This window comes from Oryza glaberrima, chromosome 7, assembly GCF_000147395.1.
Source record: "Oryza glaberrima chromosome 7, OglaRS2, whole genome shotgun sequence".
Classification (NCBI taxonomy): domain Eukaryota; kingdom Viridiplantae; phylum Streptophyta; class Magnoliopsida; order Poales; family Poaceae; genus Oryza; species Oryza glaberrima.
The window spans coordinates 22399135-22417043 of NC_068332.1; the positions used below are offsets into that span (position 1 = coordinate 22399135).

The 17909-nt window shown below is 40.5% G+C and overlaps 2 protein-coding genes across 3 annotated transcripts; both read left to right on the forward strand.

Moving 5' to 3' along the window:
• Positions 1-11047: 11047 nt before the first annotated feature.
• LOC127780853 (armadillo repeat-containing protein LFR) lies at positions 11048-15223 on the forward strand. Of its 2 annotated transcripts, XM_052307826.1 has the most exons (9): positions 11048-11179; positions 11333-11542; positions 12143-12312; positions 13164-13297; positions 13389-13636; positions 14066-14171; positions 14259-14397; positions 14525-14652; positions 14740-15223. In XM_052307826.1, exons 2-9 carry the CDS (start codon positions 11347-11349, stop codon positions 14999-15001), a joined length of 1383 nt encoding a protein of 460 aa, XP_052163786.1. In that variant the 5' UTR covers positions 11048-11179; positions 11333-11346; the 3' UTR covers positions 15002-15223. The 2 variants fall into 2 exon arrangements, with proteins under 2 accessions (XP_052163786.1, XP_052163788.1); XM_052307828.1 differs by lacking the exon at positions 11048-11179 and having other exon boundaries at positions 11312-11542.
• A 1434-nt stretch (positions 15224-16657) lies between these two features.
• Positions 16658-17321, forward strand: LOC127780903 (uncharacterized). Its single transcript, XM_052307891.1, has one exon. The coding sequence runs from the start codon at positions 16685-16687 to the stop codon at positions 17186-17188; it is 504 nt and encodes a 167-aa protein (XP_052163851.1). The 5' UTR covers positions 16658-16684; the 3' UTR covers positions 17189-17321.
• The last annotated feature ends 588 nt before the right edge of the window (positions 17322-17909 follow it).

The following is a 17909-nucleotide window of genomic DNA, read 5'->3' on the forward strand; positions in this document are numbered from 1 at the left end:
CGAGCTATTCGTATTCGTATCTGGCTGAAAATACGATAATGATTAGAGTCTTTTACCCCTATGCCATTAAGAAAGTTGGAGGTTACGTGTGTGTCACAAAAAAGTTTTGAGTTACCTGTATGCCATGAAGACAAACTTTCTTTTACATGTGCGCCACTTTGGATGGAATTAGTACTAACGGAGACAAACGGAGGTTTGAAAGATCTATTTTGCCCTTGCTAATGGAAGGAATCAGCGGCGGAGGTGGCGTGCCGGCGATGGCGACGACTGGTGGCGGCGGCGGCGGCTAGAGGCGTGCCGCCGGATAGATGAGGCGAGGCGACGGCGGCAGATAGACGAGGTGCGCCGCCGGATAGACGAGGCGAGGCGGCGGGGGCGGCGTGCCGGCGACGGCGACGACCGGCAGCGGCAACGACCGGCGGCGGCGGCTAGACTAGGGCACGGGAGAGTAGTAGTAGAGATGAAAATGCTTCAGGGGCAATTTAGTCATTTTCATACATGGTTCCCACATGTCAGAGCTCATTCTCTAACATAAGGTGGATGGAATGGCACACGGGTAAACGGAAGTTTGTGTCATGGCATACAGGTGACTCAAAATTTTTTCGTGGCACACACGTAACCTCCAACTTTCTTAATGGCATAGGGGTAAAAGACTCTAATGATTATTGTATGAGCACTATTGCCTGTATCCGCTCGGTTTTCATCCCTAACTAGCGCAAGAGCTCAACCCACCATGTGTCCATGTTGTTGCCGTCACCAGATTCATGCGTTGAGAATCGAGAGTTCCCTTTGAGGCTATGAAAGGGACGGGCTAGAACAGCTTATTGGTTTTAACCCATTTCTCACCCAAACCGTATAAAATTCCATGGGCTGTGATCGAACCGTGAAGTCCTAGATGTAATATGTATAAGCAGTTACACGAAATAAGATTATTACATTAATCCACTTCAATGCAAGTGTAAATTATAGCATATAACATTGTTTTCTTCCTAAAGTCTACCTCCGTTTCTTTGTTTGACGATGGTTAGTAACCGACGTCAAATATTAATGGATGAAGGGAGTACATTCTAACCAATTTGTTCGAAAGATAAAAGGATATTTGCTCACACATGCTGTTTAAGAAGTGGCATATTCACTCATCCTCAAAGTGCTGTTTATCACTGTCCTTATTGGGATCAAATGCCACCTCCTCCTATTCGTCGTCGTCGTCGTCTTCTTCTTCTTCTTCTTCACTGTCGTCGTCGTCTTCACATTCCTCTTCTTCCTCTTCCTCTTCCTCTTCCTCGTATTCCTCTTCTTCCTCCTCTTCATCATATTCCTCCTCCGTTAGTTTTTCTTTGTTGTCCTTCCCATGGATTGTTCCTGGCCCTCCTGTAACCGTCGATCCTAACTTCAATTTTTGCAGTATTGATGACTTCCTGCTTCCTGCTTTCTGTCCTGCTCCTCTTATAACTGCTGTTGTTGCGCCAAGCAATTTATGCGAAATTGTAGCAAATTGATTTGCAGCTGCTGTTTTTGATATTCTAGTCTTTTTTGTTGGAACTGCAACTGCCTCTGTTCCTTGTATTCCAACCCCTTCTGAAGCTGCAAGTTCAACATTAGTTCCTCCTTGAAATTGTTGGGGTACTCCCATTTCCACATTGCTCGTGTTGCCTTGCTCCCATTTGTGGCTATTGTAAATTTCTACATGTGCTTCTTCATGTAATCTTGGATTATCTTCTCCCGTTACTTGAGAACAACTCTCGTGGATGCTGAAGTTGCAGAGCTTGCAACGGTAACAAATGAGAGAACCTGACTGACGACATATGTCGCAAATGAATGGACGTCTGAGCTTGGTCTTTGTTAATGGGTGAGCTTGGTGTGACGGGTCTATAATCGGCATCCTAGTTTGGACACGCAAAAGATGTAAAACTTGGGAATTCTCTCCATCGAGAAATATACAATATCCATAAATTCTGATATTCAAAATCTGAACTTTGGTCAACAATTCATTGAACAATGTATATGGTTAGTGCAATTCATATATATAAGTGGTGCCATTTGATTTATATGCTAAGAGTACTTCTGGCGTTGATTAATTTCGTGGTTAGAAAATTTACTCTAATAGAAATTCTGTCATAATTCAGTGTTTGAGATCCTGGGAAATCAAACCACACCTTATAATTTAAAATTTATAGGAACAATAGTTCTTTATCACAAAACGTAAAATATTTTTTTTTAAAAAAGAGTAAAACAAGACAGATCTATATGTTCAGATAAAAAAGGGGAAAGATTTATACGCACGGAGAGAAAGTTAAGAATTTTATAGTGGAGTATACATTCTACGGTTTTGCTTTGGAGGACATGTCCTGTACACACAAACTTTTCATATACACCATGTGCACCAACTAACAAATTTTATAAGAAGTTCTATAAAAGATTGTACATATACTTTAAATAGTATTACATTTATATGTAAAAATCTCAATCTCAAATTCATTATATTTTAGTCGTAACAAAAAAACTTAAAAATATGTCAGAATTTTGTCTTTCTTTTTCTCCATATATATAATAATTTGAAGATCGGACTTTGAGGACGTATCTGATGAAAACGAGCTAAGTGTTGAAAACTCGTGAAAATCATACCTAAAGTTTTGTAAATTCATGAAAATTTATTAGAGCTAGATGTAGATATAAAATACATTCTCACTAAATCTCAAATCAAAATTCAACTTCGTTAGAAACAAAAAAGACAAATTTCGGGTGAACAGTATCTTGTTACTATTTACCAAAAATTTGTATTTTTTTTGTTACTTCTAAATGAAATTGAGTTTGAACTTGAGATTTGTTGATAATATATTTCATATGTATACATATCTCTAGTATTTTTTTTCATGAATTTAAGGTACGATTTTTACGAGTTTCCAACACTTAGCTCGTTTTGACTGGATATGTCCCTAACATAAATATAATACTACTAATAGTACATATATATATATTAAGAATTTTTTATGATATTTTTTAGTTGATGTGTACACGAGAGGTCTTGTATGCATATAAGTTCACGTTCCAGGTATCTGTGTACACATAACTAAAAGGCTAGTTAAAGAGGAGGACGATGTGGACGGTTTTATTATACGGTTTTAAATAATGATATGGTTACTTTAATTCGGTAGTACGTTTATACTCTCTCCATTTAAAACTATATGGTATATTAGGTTTCTACTCAGTCTCCGACTTACACTTTAACCACTAAGTTTCTAAATAGAGTATTAACATCTACAAATTTAATATCATATGAAAATATTTTCAAATATAAATCTGGTGATACTACATATAACACACTAAACACATACTCCCTCGGTTTCATAATTCTTAACATTTTGAATAATGACACGGTCTTCAGATATATGTTTGACTATATTTTTATATTATAATATATAATAAATATTTTTTATTTTATTATAGTACTTTGTAAGATAAATCTATATGTTGTTCTAGTGCCTTTGAACTAAATATTTTTATAGTCAGTGACAGTTAAAGCTAAAAAAATAACCTAATTTTATATAAACGTCATGAATTATAGGCCCAGAGGAGTCTAATTTTTGTTTGTTGGTTATAAAAAAATTAATATAAACTTTGCGGAAGAAAAAGACACCTCATATATTCAAATGGAGTTAGGATCCTCTCCTGTAATACATGTGTAGTAAGTATGTGCAGTAAGTGCCACTGATATGAGGGTCTGGAATAGGTGGGACCCACATATCAGTGACACGTACTGCAGTGCAGTACAGCAGTGGATTTGAATGGAGCAGTGGATTTGCATCCATTCAAATGGAGTGGGTGCCAGCTAGGAGGATTAATTAGACAGCCGAACGGAATTAAGTGAAAGTTGTAGTTTTGTCATTGGTCTCCATATCTCACTGCACGTGCGTAGGTGTCTTGAATATAATAAAAGAGACCGTTCAAAAAAAGAATATAATAAAAGAAGGTAAAATCTAAATCAAGAAATAAAAGAAATAGCACCCTGATGAATGCTTCTGTGAGCAGCCGTTAGAGTAGTTTATAGTATTTTCTTAAATAAATGAAATGGACCATATTTGCAAATTAAACATAGAAAATGTTTACCTTTCCTTCCCAAATTAAGACGAATCCGACCAAGATCCTCTCCGGACTCTAGTTCAATCTCGGAACTGAAGAGCACACGATGCGTCGATGTGTACGGTGTACCTCGCTATGAGGAGCCTTTTATAGATGTAGCGTTTCGCGAAAAGAAAATTTTTAAGTGTCACATCGGATGTTTGACGGTATGTCAAAAGAGGTTTTCGGACACGAATGAAAAAACTAATTTCATAACTCGTTTGGAAACCGCGAGATGAATCTTTTGAACCTAATTAATCCGTTATTAGCAAATACGGGTTACTCTAGCACTTATGGCTAATCATGGACTAATTAGGCTCAAAAGATTCGTCTCACGATTTCCCCCCTAACTGTGCAATTAGTTTTTTAATTTATCTATATTTAATACTACATGTATGTGTCCAAAAATTTGATGTGATGTTTTTGGGAAAAAGTTTTGGGGAACTAAACAGAGCCGTATATGTGTATTCCGTTGAGCAAGTCTGATTTTATATTCAGTTGAACAAGTCTGATTTTTTTTTCTTTCTTGCGTTGGATAAGTCTGGGATGTACAGTCAAGAAAACAATTGGAGAAACCCATCGCACTCCAATATGCAAATAGCTAAAGAAGTTTGAAAATAAAATAAAATCTATCACTACCATAGAAACGTACTCCAGCTTGCTTCAGATATACTATACGGAACAACTCATCATAGATATGTAAGTTAATTGAGGTTATATGTGATGGATCGTAACTATTATCATCACAATTACCATCACCGATGGCCTCACATTCAGTAGTATTGTATGAACCATGGCAAGGGTCCCATTTTCACCTGTTATGGAGGTGTGATCATCCGATTTGGTTCCTGTGCTGTGCAGTCCCTAGTGTGACTGCAACAACTAGGGCTGTCTGTCATTGGCCTGGGCCTCGAGATTGGGCGGCTCGTTGTGTTTGGCCGGACTGTATCCGATGTCGGACTCACCGCATCCGTCCACCATGTTACTGTAATTTTCCTCTTCGTATTGATCTCAAATGTTACTGTAATATTCCTCTTCGTATTGATCTCAAATGTTACTGTAATGAGATAATCGTGCCATATCAATTTCGGAAATTTCCCAAAAAAACATTTTCAGAAGTTTCTGAAAATCATTTTTGGAAAAATCTGAAAATCACAGTACTTTCAAATCCAAGAATGAGAAACACTTCAAAAAAAGATTTTGAGCACTAAACTCATCCCTAAATATTAAGGCAACATCCCCTGAATAGTATGACTTTACTACCAACTCAAGAGCAAATAGAAAAGCTATACCAATACAAATACCTTTACGCCATCTTCTCTCTTTGCCTTGATCAATACTAATATGGATTTTGGCTTGACCCTCATCAACGAATCACATCCCCTTGAACTTTAACATTTCATCTTGTGCTTCTTCTTCATCAAGGGTTGATCCTCACACTACTACAAAAACGATTTTCCTGTACGAGACCCTTGTGAGGTTACAGACGGATCATAACTGACCGCATATGCAAAAATCGACCTCCATTTTCGCATACGGCTCCTTAAAAGACCCGCACACAAAAATCAATTTTCGCAGGCGGGCCACTTAAAAGGTCCGCACAAAAAAATAATCTATTTTCTCAGGCGAGCCACTTAAGAGACCCGTCTGCAAGTCTAATCCCTCTCAACCTATTCAAAACTTATTTCTTCTTCTCCTCCCCCTCTCTCTCCCTTATCTTCTCCTCACTTCATCTCCTCCTCTCATTTTCCCTTATCTGTTCTCTTCTCCTCACAGCAACGCGATGGCGGGCGCGACGGCGACGCGCTCGGGGAGCGGTGGCGGCGGCGTTGGCGAGCTCGGGAGCGGTGGCGGTGGGTTCGGGAGAAGCAATGGGCGGCGGGTGACGCGGTCTACTGTGAAGGCCGTGGCTCCCTCGCCCTCCCCCACGAAGCTCCGGCGGTGGCCTCGAGGGACGACGACGACAAGGAGGCGGCCGGGAGTGGCGCCGCCGGCCCCACGCGCACACCGACTGGATCCGCACCGCCCCGGCCGACAATGACGACGAGGGCCAGGAGCGGTGCCGTCGGCCCTGCGTGCACACGCGCTAGTCGGATCCACGCTGCCCCGCTGACGACGACAAGGAGGCAACGACGGCCGCTGTCTCCGCGCGCACGCGCCGCCACCGCCGGATTCTAGGGTTTCCTTTTTTGAATTTTTATTTTTTTTGGAATATTATTTTTCTGTGTGGGCGACATAATCCGACCGCACGTGAAAATCTGATTATCCCGTGCGGTCCACTTAACCCGACCACACGGGAAGATAGATTTTTCTGTGCGGTTGGGCCGCCCGCAGTGAAAATATTTATTTTCACAGACACCTCGGTACAGACAGGCAAGACCTCCGCATGGAAAAATCCTTTCGTAGTAGTGTCAACAACTTGTGACATCATATGGCCTTGATTGATTCGTCGGTATTCAACAAAGCACTTGCTCCTTCACCACTGCATCATGTCCTTCGGCGCCAAGCCTCCACTTGCCCTTCTCCCATGCATGGTCCATCGTGTATCCAAGTGTTGCCAACCCTTCATTGCATCTTGCCATCTTCCGTCATTTGTAGCTTTGCATCACAATGAAACCACAATGTATTACATCTTTTTCTTCATCATCTTCATTGGACTAATCCCTTGCTTATACACTCAATACAAGCATTAGACCCTTAATCATTTGCCATCAATTAACCAAAACTCACTAAGGGCATAGATGCTCATTAAATCTCCCACTTTTTGGTAATTGATGACAACACGATTAAAGCTTACAAAAGATTGATAATAATGCTTTTGAACTGAAAGTTAGTTTGAGCTCCCCCAAAATGTGTGCATATAAATATATGGAGTGAATTTCTGTGACGAGTGATACCGAAAGGAAAACAAGACACACAACTCAAATTCTTGCCACCGATTCAAAATGTATCAAATGAAATTCTTAATGCCAATTGCAAAAACTTGATTTTATGCCAATTGATTCTGGTACCGATTGAGAAATCATGAGTAACCAAATTTTTGAATCAAATTCAAATACCAATAAATAATATCAATTGCATCTGGCCTAGCAATCAAATAATAAGCATGAAATCTATCACACCATGCACACTCCAATTGACAAACATTTTCAAATATACTCTCCCCCTTTCTCATTTACTCTTTGGCATGTCCAAAGCATGTCTTTCAATAATTTCTCACAATTATCTCACCCTTTGATCAATCTTTTCTTCACCCCCTTCCTTCAGTATACTCCCCCCCCCTTGAAATCTAAGCAACAAAAAGGGCATACGCAGAGAAAGAAAAGCAGAGGGATCCTCGTCGAGTACCTTTCTCTCAATTTTATATTTCATCACTTGTGATTACGAATTAAACACTAATTTGACACAAGTGAATCAATAAGCATTGAGATACAAATTTTGCACATAAAAAGCTCACATTCGAAGGGTTTAAAGCATAAACCAAAAAGTATCCCTTTGAATGTCAAAGACATTCTTCTTTTCTTCTAATTTAATGTATCCCTCCCCCTTAGTCCTCTCTCACTTTGTCATTTAAGCATGGCAAGGAGAGGGCATGATATATAATGAAGGGGATCATTGAGATTTGAACATGCCAAACCACTTCTTCACAAACTAGAGTGAGAATTAAGAGTTAAAAATAAAAACAACCGTCCCAAAATTTTTCACAAAGCATTTCATAAATGAGTTTAGAATATATGAATTCCATAGTTTGTACTAAGGCAAAAAAAATCCATATAGAATGAAGTCTTTGAGCACTTTGATTCACTTAGAATACTAACTTTATGACTACTACTCACGTATTGAGTAAACAAGCATTTTTTTTCATAACATTATGCAAACTAGGCTAATTAGCAAGGAGTGAAAGTTGGCCTAGATGCACAAAGACTAGGCAAGTGATCCAATCATTCCAATTGAAATAGCAAGCTATGGATCATCCGGTTACCTTCCTTGTCAATTTTTGACACGCCCATCGAAAGAAATACATTACAAATGTTCTTCTTGGTGTTTGTGACCTTGTCAAAAGATTGACTTAGCACTAAAAGCAAATATCCACAGGGATAAACCAGAGACCAAATAGGGTGAAAAAGTGAAGAGAAGAAATTTTGGTAAGCACTTATGGTTATTTAATGGGCTTGAGATGCAGTCAACATGGAGTTTTATTTTAGAAGAAAAATAACACGGAGAATACGGGTGCGAATAGCACAATAAGGGGCAGCCGCCAACTGGAGTTTGGCATTAACTTTCACCTCTTCATCAATTTCATGACATTAAAAGTATGGGAGTGAACTCTTGCCAAGAAATACAGGCCATCGCTTAATATGTGATGGAAGAAATTGAAGAACTTGTGAAATTTTTTTTTAAAAATATAAATAAAGATGTATTTTGGTTAGAGTCTTAATTTCATATCTTTTTTATAAATGTTACGTCATAAATATATAGCTACTTGTTTAAATTAATATTGTGATATCTCGTCAAGGAACAAAAGAATATCAAGTGTCCCTGCTACTGGGAGCAACTTTTCGAGGTTTGTTATTAGACTCTAAAATTTATGGGAGGAAAAACAAAGTAATTGAAATACTACACTATTCATGCATTTAATTCGTAGGAATAAGAAAAGGAAAAAATGTAGGAAACTTTTCTATTCCTACGATTATAGAGGAAAAACGTAGAAAATTTAACATCCACTATAACCTCTTGGAAAACTTCTCTTTTCTATCTCTTTCATCTGTTTCCTGCGTTTTTCCTGCAGTACAATCAAACGGTTATTTCTGTGTTTTTCTTCTGTTTTGCAATTCTCTATTTTGCACTTGTTGCAGTCCAATCAAACGGTTATTCCTGTGTTTTTTTGTGTTTTGCAATTCTCTATTTTGTACTTGTATTCCTATCAAAATCCTGTATTTTTCATATTCCTCTATTTTTTTCAATCCTACTATTTAAAGAGGCCCTAAATGTGTTCCTCTTGTTCCTATCTATTACCTTTGCCTTTCTAGTGTCAATTCCTTTGACCTTGGCAGGTCTCGTTCGTACTGGCTCTCATGTGGAAAGATATATTTCGAAGTTGGAACCACTCCGCACAATTGTCGCAATTCACCAGTAAACAGATTGAATTAAGGGCCGGGTATATGAATGCAGAATGCGATTTCACGTAAGCAGCTATAGACTCGTTGCCCAGTCTGAGTCGTCTGCAATATTTTATAGGCAAATTGGCAACATGTTCCAGGAGTCCTTCCACTGTCTCCAAACCTGCTGACTTGTTTCACTTATATCGTCGTATTATTGCAATTCTTCGTACTACTCTTTAAGGGACGTATATCTAATCCCATCTTCGATCTAAGATAAAAAGTTATTTTAGGATTTGTGTCTATCAAGATCCTTTTTGTCTTTGATGTAACAGTGATCTCAGTCTACAAAGACTTACTACAGTATATTTTTAAGTTTTAGAATTAGTGTAGAGTTAATTTTCTACTCATCTTATCCTCTCAGTATTAGTACTATCTTATAGAGCTTTTCTTTGTGTCGTCATGTCGATACTGCACGTCTTTGTTTATATTTAATCTCACCCTCGATGTAAGGTAAGGTAGAGAATTATTATTTGCATCTGTCAAAAATTTTGGAGATTCAGACCGTTAAGTATTACTCTCGTACTAAAATATAAATTAGTTACTTAGACAAAATCCATATATATTAGGACATGCGTTGCATGGGTTATTATATTCTCCCTCCATTCAAATTTGATTGTCATATTTCAGTTTCTGAAATATTCAGTTTTGATCGCGCTCCCTCCAATTTTGTCTCGGGTGTGATGCCTGGTTGATCGTTTTCCATGCATCATTAGTGCATCCATGCAAGGGATTGGTTCAGGTTGTGACCCGTTCATTTTCCATGCATCATTACTGCACCCACGCAAGGATTGGTTGGCTTTTCAAATGCAAAGCAACAGCTTTGAATAAGTATTATTGTTGTCATAGATATTAGAATTTCAATTATATATATTCAAACATTAGTTATTATTTTTTTTCAAACTTATATGTTCAAAAGACAGAATAAGTTTATTTATGATAAAAAAAACTAATTCCAGATTATATACAAATCAATCCTAATATTTTTGTATATTAGTTCCGATTTTCTTAATTCAAATTTTCAAATTTTTAATTACAGTTGTACACATATTGGAGTCTCAATTTAATAATCTCTGTAATTTAATTTGGAAATTTATTAATAAGTACTGAATTATACTCGATTTGAAGATACAAATTTCCATGATTTAATAATTCTGAAAATCGAGATTAATAGACTCTGAGACGTACTCGGTTTGAGGTCAGAATTAGAAATTATTTTATTAGCATATGTTTAGCTTTACTTGGTTTCAAGTTTGAATTATATTCATTTCGAAGAAAAGTTTGAATTATATCATAGATTTTCCATATCATTCCAAAATTTAGAATTAATCACTGCCTATTTGTTCTCGTGTTGAAATATTAATGTCCAGATTCATTATCTTAGGAGGGGACACATCCCATCCTAGGTTGAGTTTTTTTAGACGGAGGAAGTACGTGGCTTAGAGCAGGTACAATAGCAAACTATTAGCCATCTATAAATATATTTTAATGAAATAAAAGATGAGAGAGAAAAGCAGCGAGCTATAGATCTGTAGCCAGCTACATCACGGACTCCAAAACACAATGTGTGTATGATAGGTGGGACTATATATTAATAGCATAGTAAATAACTATTGTATGAATTGGCTATTACATACGCTGTAGATGAATTGGAGCTAGTAGTGGACTATTATCTTAGCGATGAAGAGAGTTGAGGGACATAAAGCGGACTAGAAGTTCACATGGTGGTCTGCTGCCGGCCTAAAGAAAAGCCCATGTTACCACCAGCCCAGCGTATCCGGCTACTGCTTTGCTCCCCGTCCCCCCCGTCTCTTCCTCGTGAGTTCGCCCGCCGCCTCCATCCCGCGCAGCAGCGCCGCCGCCGCCGCCGGCGACCTGCTTCTTCAGACGCATCCTCGCCGGTGAGCGCAGCACCACCCTCCTTCTCGTCTTTCCATTACCCACGACTTCTCTCCTTGCATCAACCTTAGGCTTGCTTATTCTAGATCTGGAAGCTTTTTAATTTCTCTTTGCAACTAACAGCGATTTGTTTCCGAAAATAATTTGGGATTCAGCTGAAATCCTCACCATGTCCCACGTGAGGTCGGCCCCTGCGGGCAAGTCCGGCGGGGGCGGCGGCTCCACGCCGGCGAAGCGCGGCCGCCCCTTCGGGAGCACCACCGGCAGCGGGGCGGCGGCCGCGGCCGCGGCGGCTGCGATCGGCGATGCGGCGGCGCCGGCCGCGCTGGTTGGGCCGTCCCTCCAAGTCCTCACGGCACTCTCCGGTGAGTGAGCCTCTTTCTTCGCCTGCAAGTCCGCAACGAGCTTGTGATGATGTCTAGGGCACAGCTTTGGAGACGACTTTGTTGCGGGAAGGGGGATTAGGGTTTTTGGTCTGCTGATTATGTGCCTTGGTGTTGAAATTGAAATTGGGATGCTGAATATACCATGCATCGAGGATTTGCTTTATTGGACTGCTGACCTAACAGGGAAATAGAGGAACAATGTTTTTAGTTTTGAATAAGGCATTGCTTCGATTTTTGTCTTATGAGGAGCTAGATGGGACTGGTCGTCAAATTGGCCGTCAAGAACGGCGTGATTTATGGGTAGTACACTGGTAATCCTATGATGAACATTGGAAACAATGGGGACAAACAATCGTGCTGTAGTTGTCTTCATAATTTCAGATGCAGAAGGGATGGCTTGTATAGTTTCTTTACCTATATTTTTTCCCTGTTCATATTGGTTCATTCAATAGAGATGCTACCTCACATATGTGTCATGAGCTTGAAATGCTCAGGCACTCCTTTTTTCTGCACACTTAACATGTACTGACGACATGGTTACTAAGAAGGAGAGTTTATGTTTCTTTGTGGACTTTTCAGATCAGAACAATAAAAGAATTGTTCTTGCATTGCAAAGTGGGTTGAAGAGTGAGATACTATGGGCATTGAACGCCCTTACAGTACTCTCATTTAAGGAGAAGGATGATCTCCGGCGGGATACAACACCTCTTGCTAAAGTTCCTGGGCTCTTGGACGCTCTCCTTCAAGTTGTAGGTTCTTAATGTTAACCTCCCCCCTTCCAATTTGATCTATATGTTATGGAATGATGCATCTCTTCTGAAGCCAAAAATCATGTTTCCCAATTCCTCTAGCATGCATTAATTGATCAATTTGAATCAGAGTTCATTTTAGAAAATGATTAGTCAATCAATCATCACCCTATTCATTTTTTATGGTGGACCTCCAGTACTGTTGATGCCACCAGTGGCCGCAGCCACCTGTTCCAAACCAGGAGGATCAGGAAATGGATTGTGAGACTGATTTATCTTTACTTTTTGTTCGCAAATTATTCTTTCGTTTAATCTGCAGAAGTTGTTAGGCAATCCTCCTACTTAAGGATGGGACTATCGCTACTTGAAGGCAAACTAGAATAGGTACCCTACCCCCTGCTTCTCTGCGAACTTCCGTGTACCTCCTGTCTTCCTCCTGCACAATGGTGCCCAAGCGCCATGGTCCGGGTCTCCAGGATCTTGGCTTCCTGCCTCTCACTCCTATTCCCTTGCCACCAGAATCTTGCCCACAATATCCAGACACTGATGAAAATGTGATGATCTCATGCAATATCCAGGACTGGCATTGTTGTCCACTGTAGCCATAGAAACGTAAATAAAGGTTCCGATATTTGCACTTACACTTAATTGGTTGGTGGCCAAAGTATCGCTTTATTTAATTGGACTACCGTGCTTCTTTGATATGACTAAATTTGCTAAATAACTAAATTTTTTAAACAATGCACTGATCAATTTTCATCCAGAAAAGAAATGATATGGTGATCATGTACGGATACGCTTATTAGGACTTTATTTCTGCATTCTGGTTGATGCATTTCCATTTTGTACAGATAGATGACTGGCGAGATATTGCAATGCCTAAGGATCATACAAAACCGCCAAGAGTAAGAACATTGGGTGTCAATACAACACTCTCCGGCTTTGGTCATGAGAATGTTGAAAAAGTCTACTCAGACACCATCATGTATGTTGTTATTAGTCTCATCAACATCTTCACCTCATTTTTAATGAGTTAAGCAGCAATACTTGTATTTTTCTGAAATACGGTATCTCAGTCCTTCAGATGACCAAACAAAGACAGCTGACTCCACTGTCACGAAGAAGCGATCTGCAGGATTTTTGTTTGATGAAGAGGGCCTATTTAATGTTGATGACGAAGGACGAACAGAAAAGCAGCAGTGTGCTGTTGCAGCCTCCAATATAATTCGCAATTTCACTTTCATGCCAGAAAATGAGACTGTTATGGTTCAACATAGACACTGCTTGGAGACTGTATTTCAGTGCTTAGAAGACCAAAACACTGGTAAAGTTCCAAATTCAATTATATTCTATTTTAAAAACCATAAATTAATATGGAAATGACCGACTACCTCTTTTGGTTGTGTTGTGCCATAATTTTTGCTTTTGACAGGAGATGGTAGGGGATAATCCAGCTGTAATGTATTAAAATAAGTTAAAAGAGAATTTTACATAGATCTAAAGGATATAAAAAAATTACCAACAAGGAAAACTTTATAGATAGCAAGAAGTGTGTTGCAAATTATTCTATCCAATTGTCTAGGGCAATTCAATTTCAAGTTGATGTTAATTGTGTGCTAAATCAAATAAGTTATTTATCCTAGGACCAAGTTATGATAACATGTAAACTAACCTTCTATTCATTTTTATCATGTACCGGAAGATTATGAGCTCATAACAAACTAACTTTTTATGCATTTTTATCATGTAACAGAAGATGATGAGCTCATAACAAACATGCTTGAGACCCTTGTTAATCTAGCACCTGTCCTGGACCTGAGAATCTTCAGCTCATCAAAGCCATCATTTATTAAAATAACGTGAGATCAAACTTATGACAAGTTCTTTTCATTTTGTTTTCATAGTGATGCCTGATGCTTTACTCTGCTTTTTCACCAATAATACAGTGAGAAACGTGCAGTTCAAGCCATAATGGGCATGCTTGCATCATCGATTAGGGTGTGGCATTGTGCTGCTGCTGAATTAATTGGGCGGCTGATAATCAATCCAGACAATGAACCATTTCTTCTTCCAGCCATTCCACAGGTAAATCATTTTTAACTTCTAGCATATTGTTTCAATTTTGTTGATATGCTATGGAGATGGACCGAATAAAGCTATTCGGTTGTGGATGATAAAATTCTGTACTTTACATTGCTAAATTTTCATACAGATATACAAGAGACTAGTTGACCTCTTGAGTGTGCCAGCAGTCGATGCACAGGCAGCTTCTATTAGTGCGCTGTACAATGTAGCAGAAGTGAATATGGACTTCCGGCTGAAGCTTGCTAGCGAGCGATGGTAATATCTCCTTCATTCTATTAGATATAGCACACTGACATGAGAACTTAAATTCAAACTCTTTAAATTTCGTATTATTTGAACCAGGGCTGTCGATAGACTCCTTAAGGTCGTGAAGACGCCACATCCCGTGCCTGAAGTTTGTAGGAAAGCATCAATGATAGTGGAGAGCCTAGTCTCTGAGCCTCAAAACAGGATGCATCTCCTTGTCCATGAGAATACTTTTGCTGAGATACTCACGTCGGAAGGGAAATACTCCGACACATTTGCAAGGATTCTATATGAGCTGACTGCAAGGCCGAGCAACAAAGTGACATCAGGGCAAGCTATCTGGGGGAACATAAACTGATGCATCATTGTATTGTTAAAATCTACTAGATAAGATGTACTTTAGTAGCTTAGGTACCTGTTATGTTGAAAATGCCTTGGGTTTCTGACTGTATGTAACAAGCTTTTAGCTGTATTTAGTTGCAGCCTTGCAAGCTTACATTTTAACGCCTTGATCTTCCTTTTCTGAAGTACTACACTTGCTTCCAGAGTTTCAGAGTACTATCTATGATATTTTTTGTTAGGCTTGGAATGGCTGGTATATATTGTAGCATGTTGGTGTTATGAATGCTGCTGGAATTTTCTGCCAAATCGTTTTGCTGTGCCTAGAATGAGCAATAGTCTGGTGTTTCAGTGAGGTTGTTTTGCTCGGCTTTCTCTGCAGCCCAGCCCGTGGACAACGTCTCTGGCAACAAGAAGAGGCCGTTCCGGTACAATGGATGTTGCCATGTTGGTATGGATGCCTTCATTTTATTTTATACCAGTACTACTAGCTGTGAAGTGTTTGAAGAGGTCATGTGTACTCGTACTCTCGAGTGCCAAGTTGAAATTTTTTCTTTTCTGCCGCCAAGGCCAAAGGGGCGCAACTTGCAAGGAATCTGGGATCGTTGGTTGACATCTTAATTTAAATATGTTACTCATGAACTTGGGAATCTGGGATTAAGATAAGATAAGCATACACGCTCCACTAACCAATTCAACACGCTCACTCATTAGCCGCTTATATTGTTTGGGTCAAGCTAACAGATACATCTCCTACGGAATTTCACATCCGTGAAACAGTAGATATCTCAACCTGGTAAAAAAAAAAACTCTATCTCAGCGATGCATTCATAATCACTACAACTAATCACATAAAATTGAAAAAAATAGGTAAAACCAGAGTTTTGTATAGGGCCTGTTTGGCTGCCTGTGCTACGGCTGTGTCGCAGCCAGCACCAACAGTGTCGCACACGAACGACGCAGCCTCAGCTTTAGCAACCGCAGCCAGCTTGCCGACCAGGCCCATAATTTGCTCTGTTTGGCTTACCTTGCTTTTTCTTAGAACCCAAGGTGATTTTGAATTTTAGCTTTCAAGAATGATTTTGGCTGAGTTTTTTTACTCATCTTTTAGCACCTGTAAAAGGGTGATCTGGACAAAGTAGGTGGTGAAGAAAACACCCTAAAATTAATATAAAATCAAAACTTAAAATTTAAAATCAACTGTGTTGCAGCTCTCCCATGATCAACCATCAACATTGTCAATACTAGGATACCCATAGCGCGCCGACTAGCCCCTATGCTCTTGAGACATTAGGAAACAGCCTGGATTAAAATGGTAGTCTGAATAATCATAAAAATAAATCCTCAGCGCTTGTTCCAACCTCAGCACAAGTTGAGCCTAAATTAAACTGCTGGTTTTGTTGAACGTGAAATTTATTATCCAATAATTAGCAAGTGCTCCGGAGTGTGACTGATCCCACGTATACCAAGTCATGCTCATGCTTGCTGCCGGTACATACATTTTTTTTTTCTTTTGGCACACACTGTACCAAGCCGGGTTATTGTCTTGTCAGGCTAGAAAAGAAAAATTAATCAACTAAGACCGACGACTCGAAACATCTATATATACACATCCAGTACAAGCATCGTCAACACCGCATGCACAACTACTACAACCAAACAAATTAAACCAAGCCATATCGATCGAATTATCGGTCAAGAGATGGCAGCTTCTGTCACCTGCAAGCTACACCCAGGGCACTCGCTAACGAGGCACCACTACGGCGGCGAGGAGGGCCATGCCTGTGTCTGTGCACTGTGCGAGCGCATCATCGCCGGCGCCGGCTACAGGTGCGGCGAGTGCGGTGGCTTCGACGCCCACGAGGCCTGCCTCTCGCTGCCGATGCGCGTCGCGTTCGTCGGGCACCCCGCGCACGAGCTCACGCTCTCCCTCCTCACGGCCAGCCGGTGGTGCGACGCCTGCAGGGTGGCCTCCCACGCCGGGTGCTGCGTGTACCGCTGCGTGGCGTGCGACTTCGACGTGCACGCGCGGTGCACGTCGCTGCTCGACGGCAAGCAGCAGCATGGTAGGAAGCGTGGGGTGGCGAGGCGCGTCGGCATGGCGGCTCTCAGGATGGGGTTGTTCGGGCTGCGCGTGGCGGACGCGGTCACCGGCGGGTTCGGGTCGCCGGTGATCGAAGTCATTGAGACGGCGCTTAATCTCTAGACGATCGAAACAGTGCACGCATGTGTGCAACTGAATTTTTTTTTCTTCTTCTTTGCGTTAACTCTGCAAACTTCCACCTATCACAATGTGCTCACGATTCGATCACAAGTCGATTTTCTTTTTTTTAAAAAAAATGTACCCGCTGGAAGATTTGTGCATGCAACTATGCTGTCCTCCCTTCATCCGACAGGTCTTCGGTGCTGTGTGTCACACTCTCACTCCAGCAGCTAGCAGTCGCGTTGTCGAGGTGATTGTTACGGTCTTTCGTGTTAGCCTTTCTAAGCCCGGTAGCCCCGTGCGGCCCAAAAAAAGGCCCAACCACCTCGTACCCTAAAGGCCTAAACATAGCCAGTCGGACGCCGCGTCGCCTCCCCCATCGCCGGCTGATGCCGTCCTTTCCCTCGCGCGCCGCTGGTCCTTTCTCCAGCCGCGACCCGCGACCCCTTCCGGCAACGTTGCCTGCCGCGGGGAGTTTTACCACCTCGACGTATTTTCCTTCTTCTCCGAACGGTGTCCCGATGCCAGGGAATTCAGGCTATTCCATAATTCGTCTGTGATTTAATTTAGGTCATATTTGAATGGACTTGAAGCGAAAAACGTCCGAGTGTCTTTCAGCTAGCTCAACAAAGTGGTGGCACTACTAGAAAAATCTTTTTTTTTCATGCGGCCAAAAATCATTTTTCCAGGCGGGGAAAGGTCCACCTGTATATAAACGCCTGTA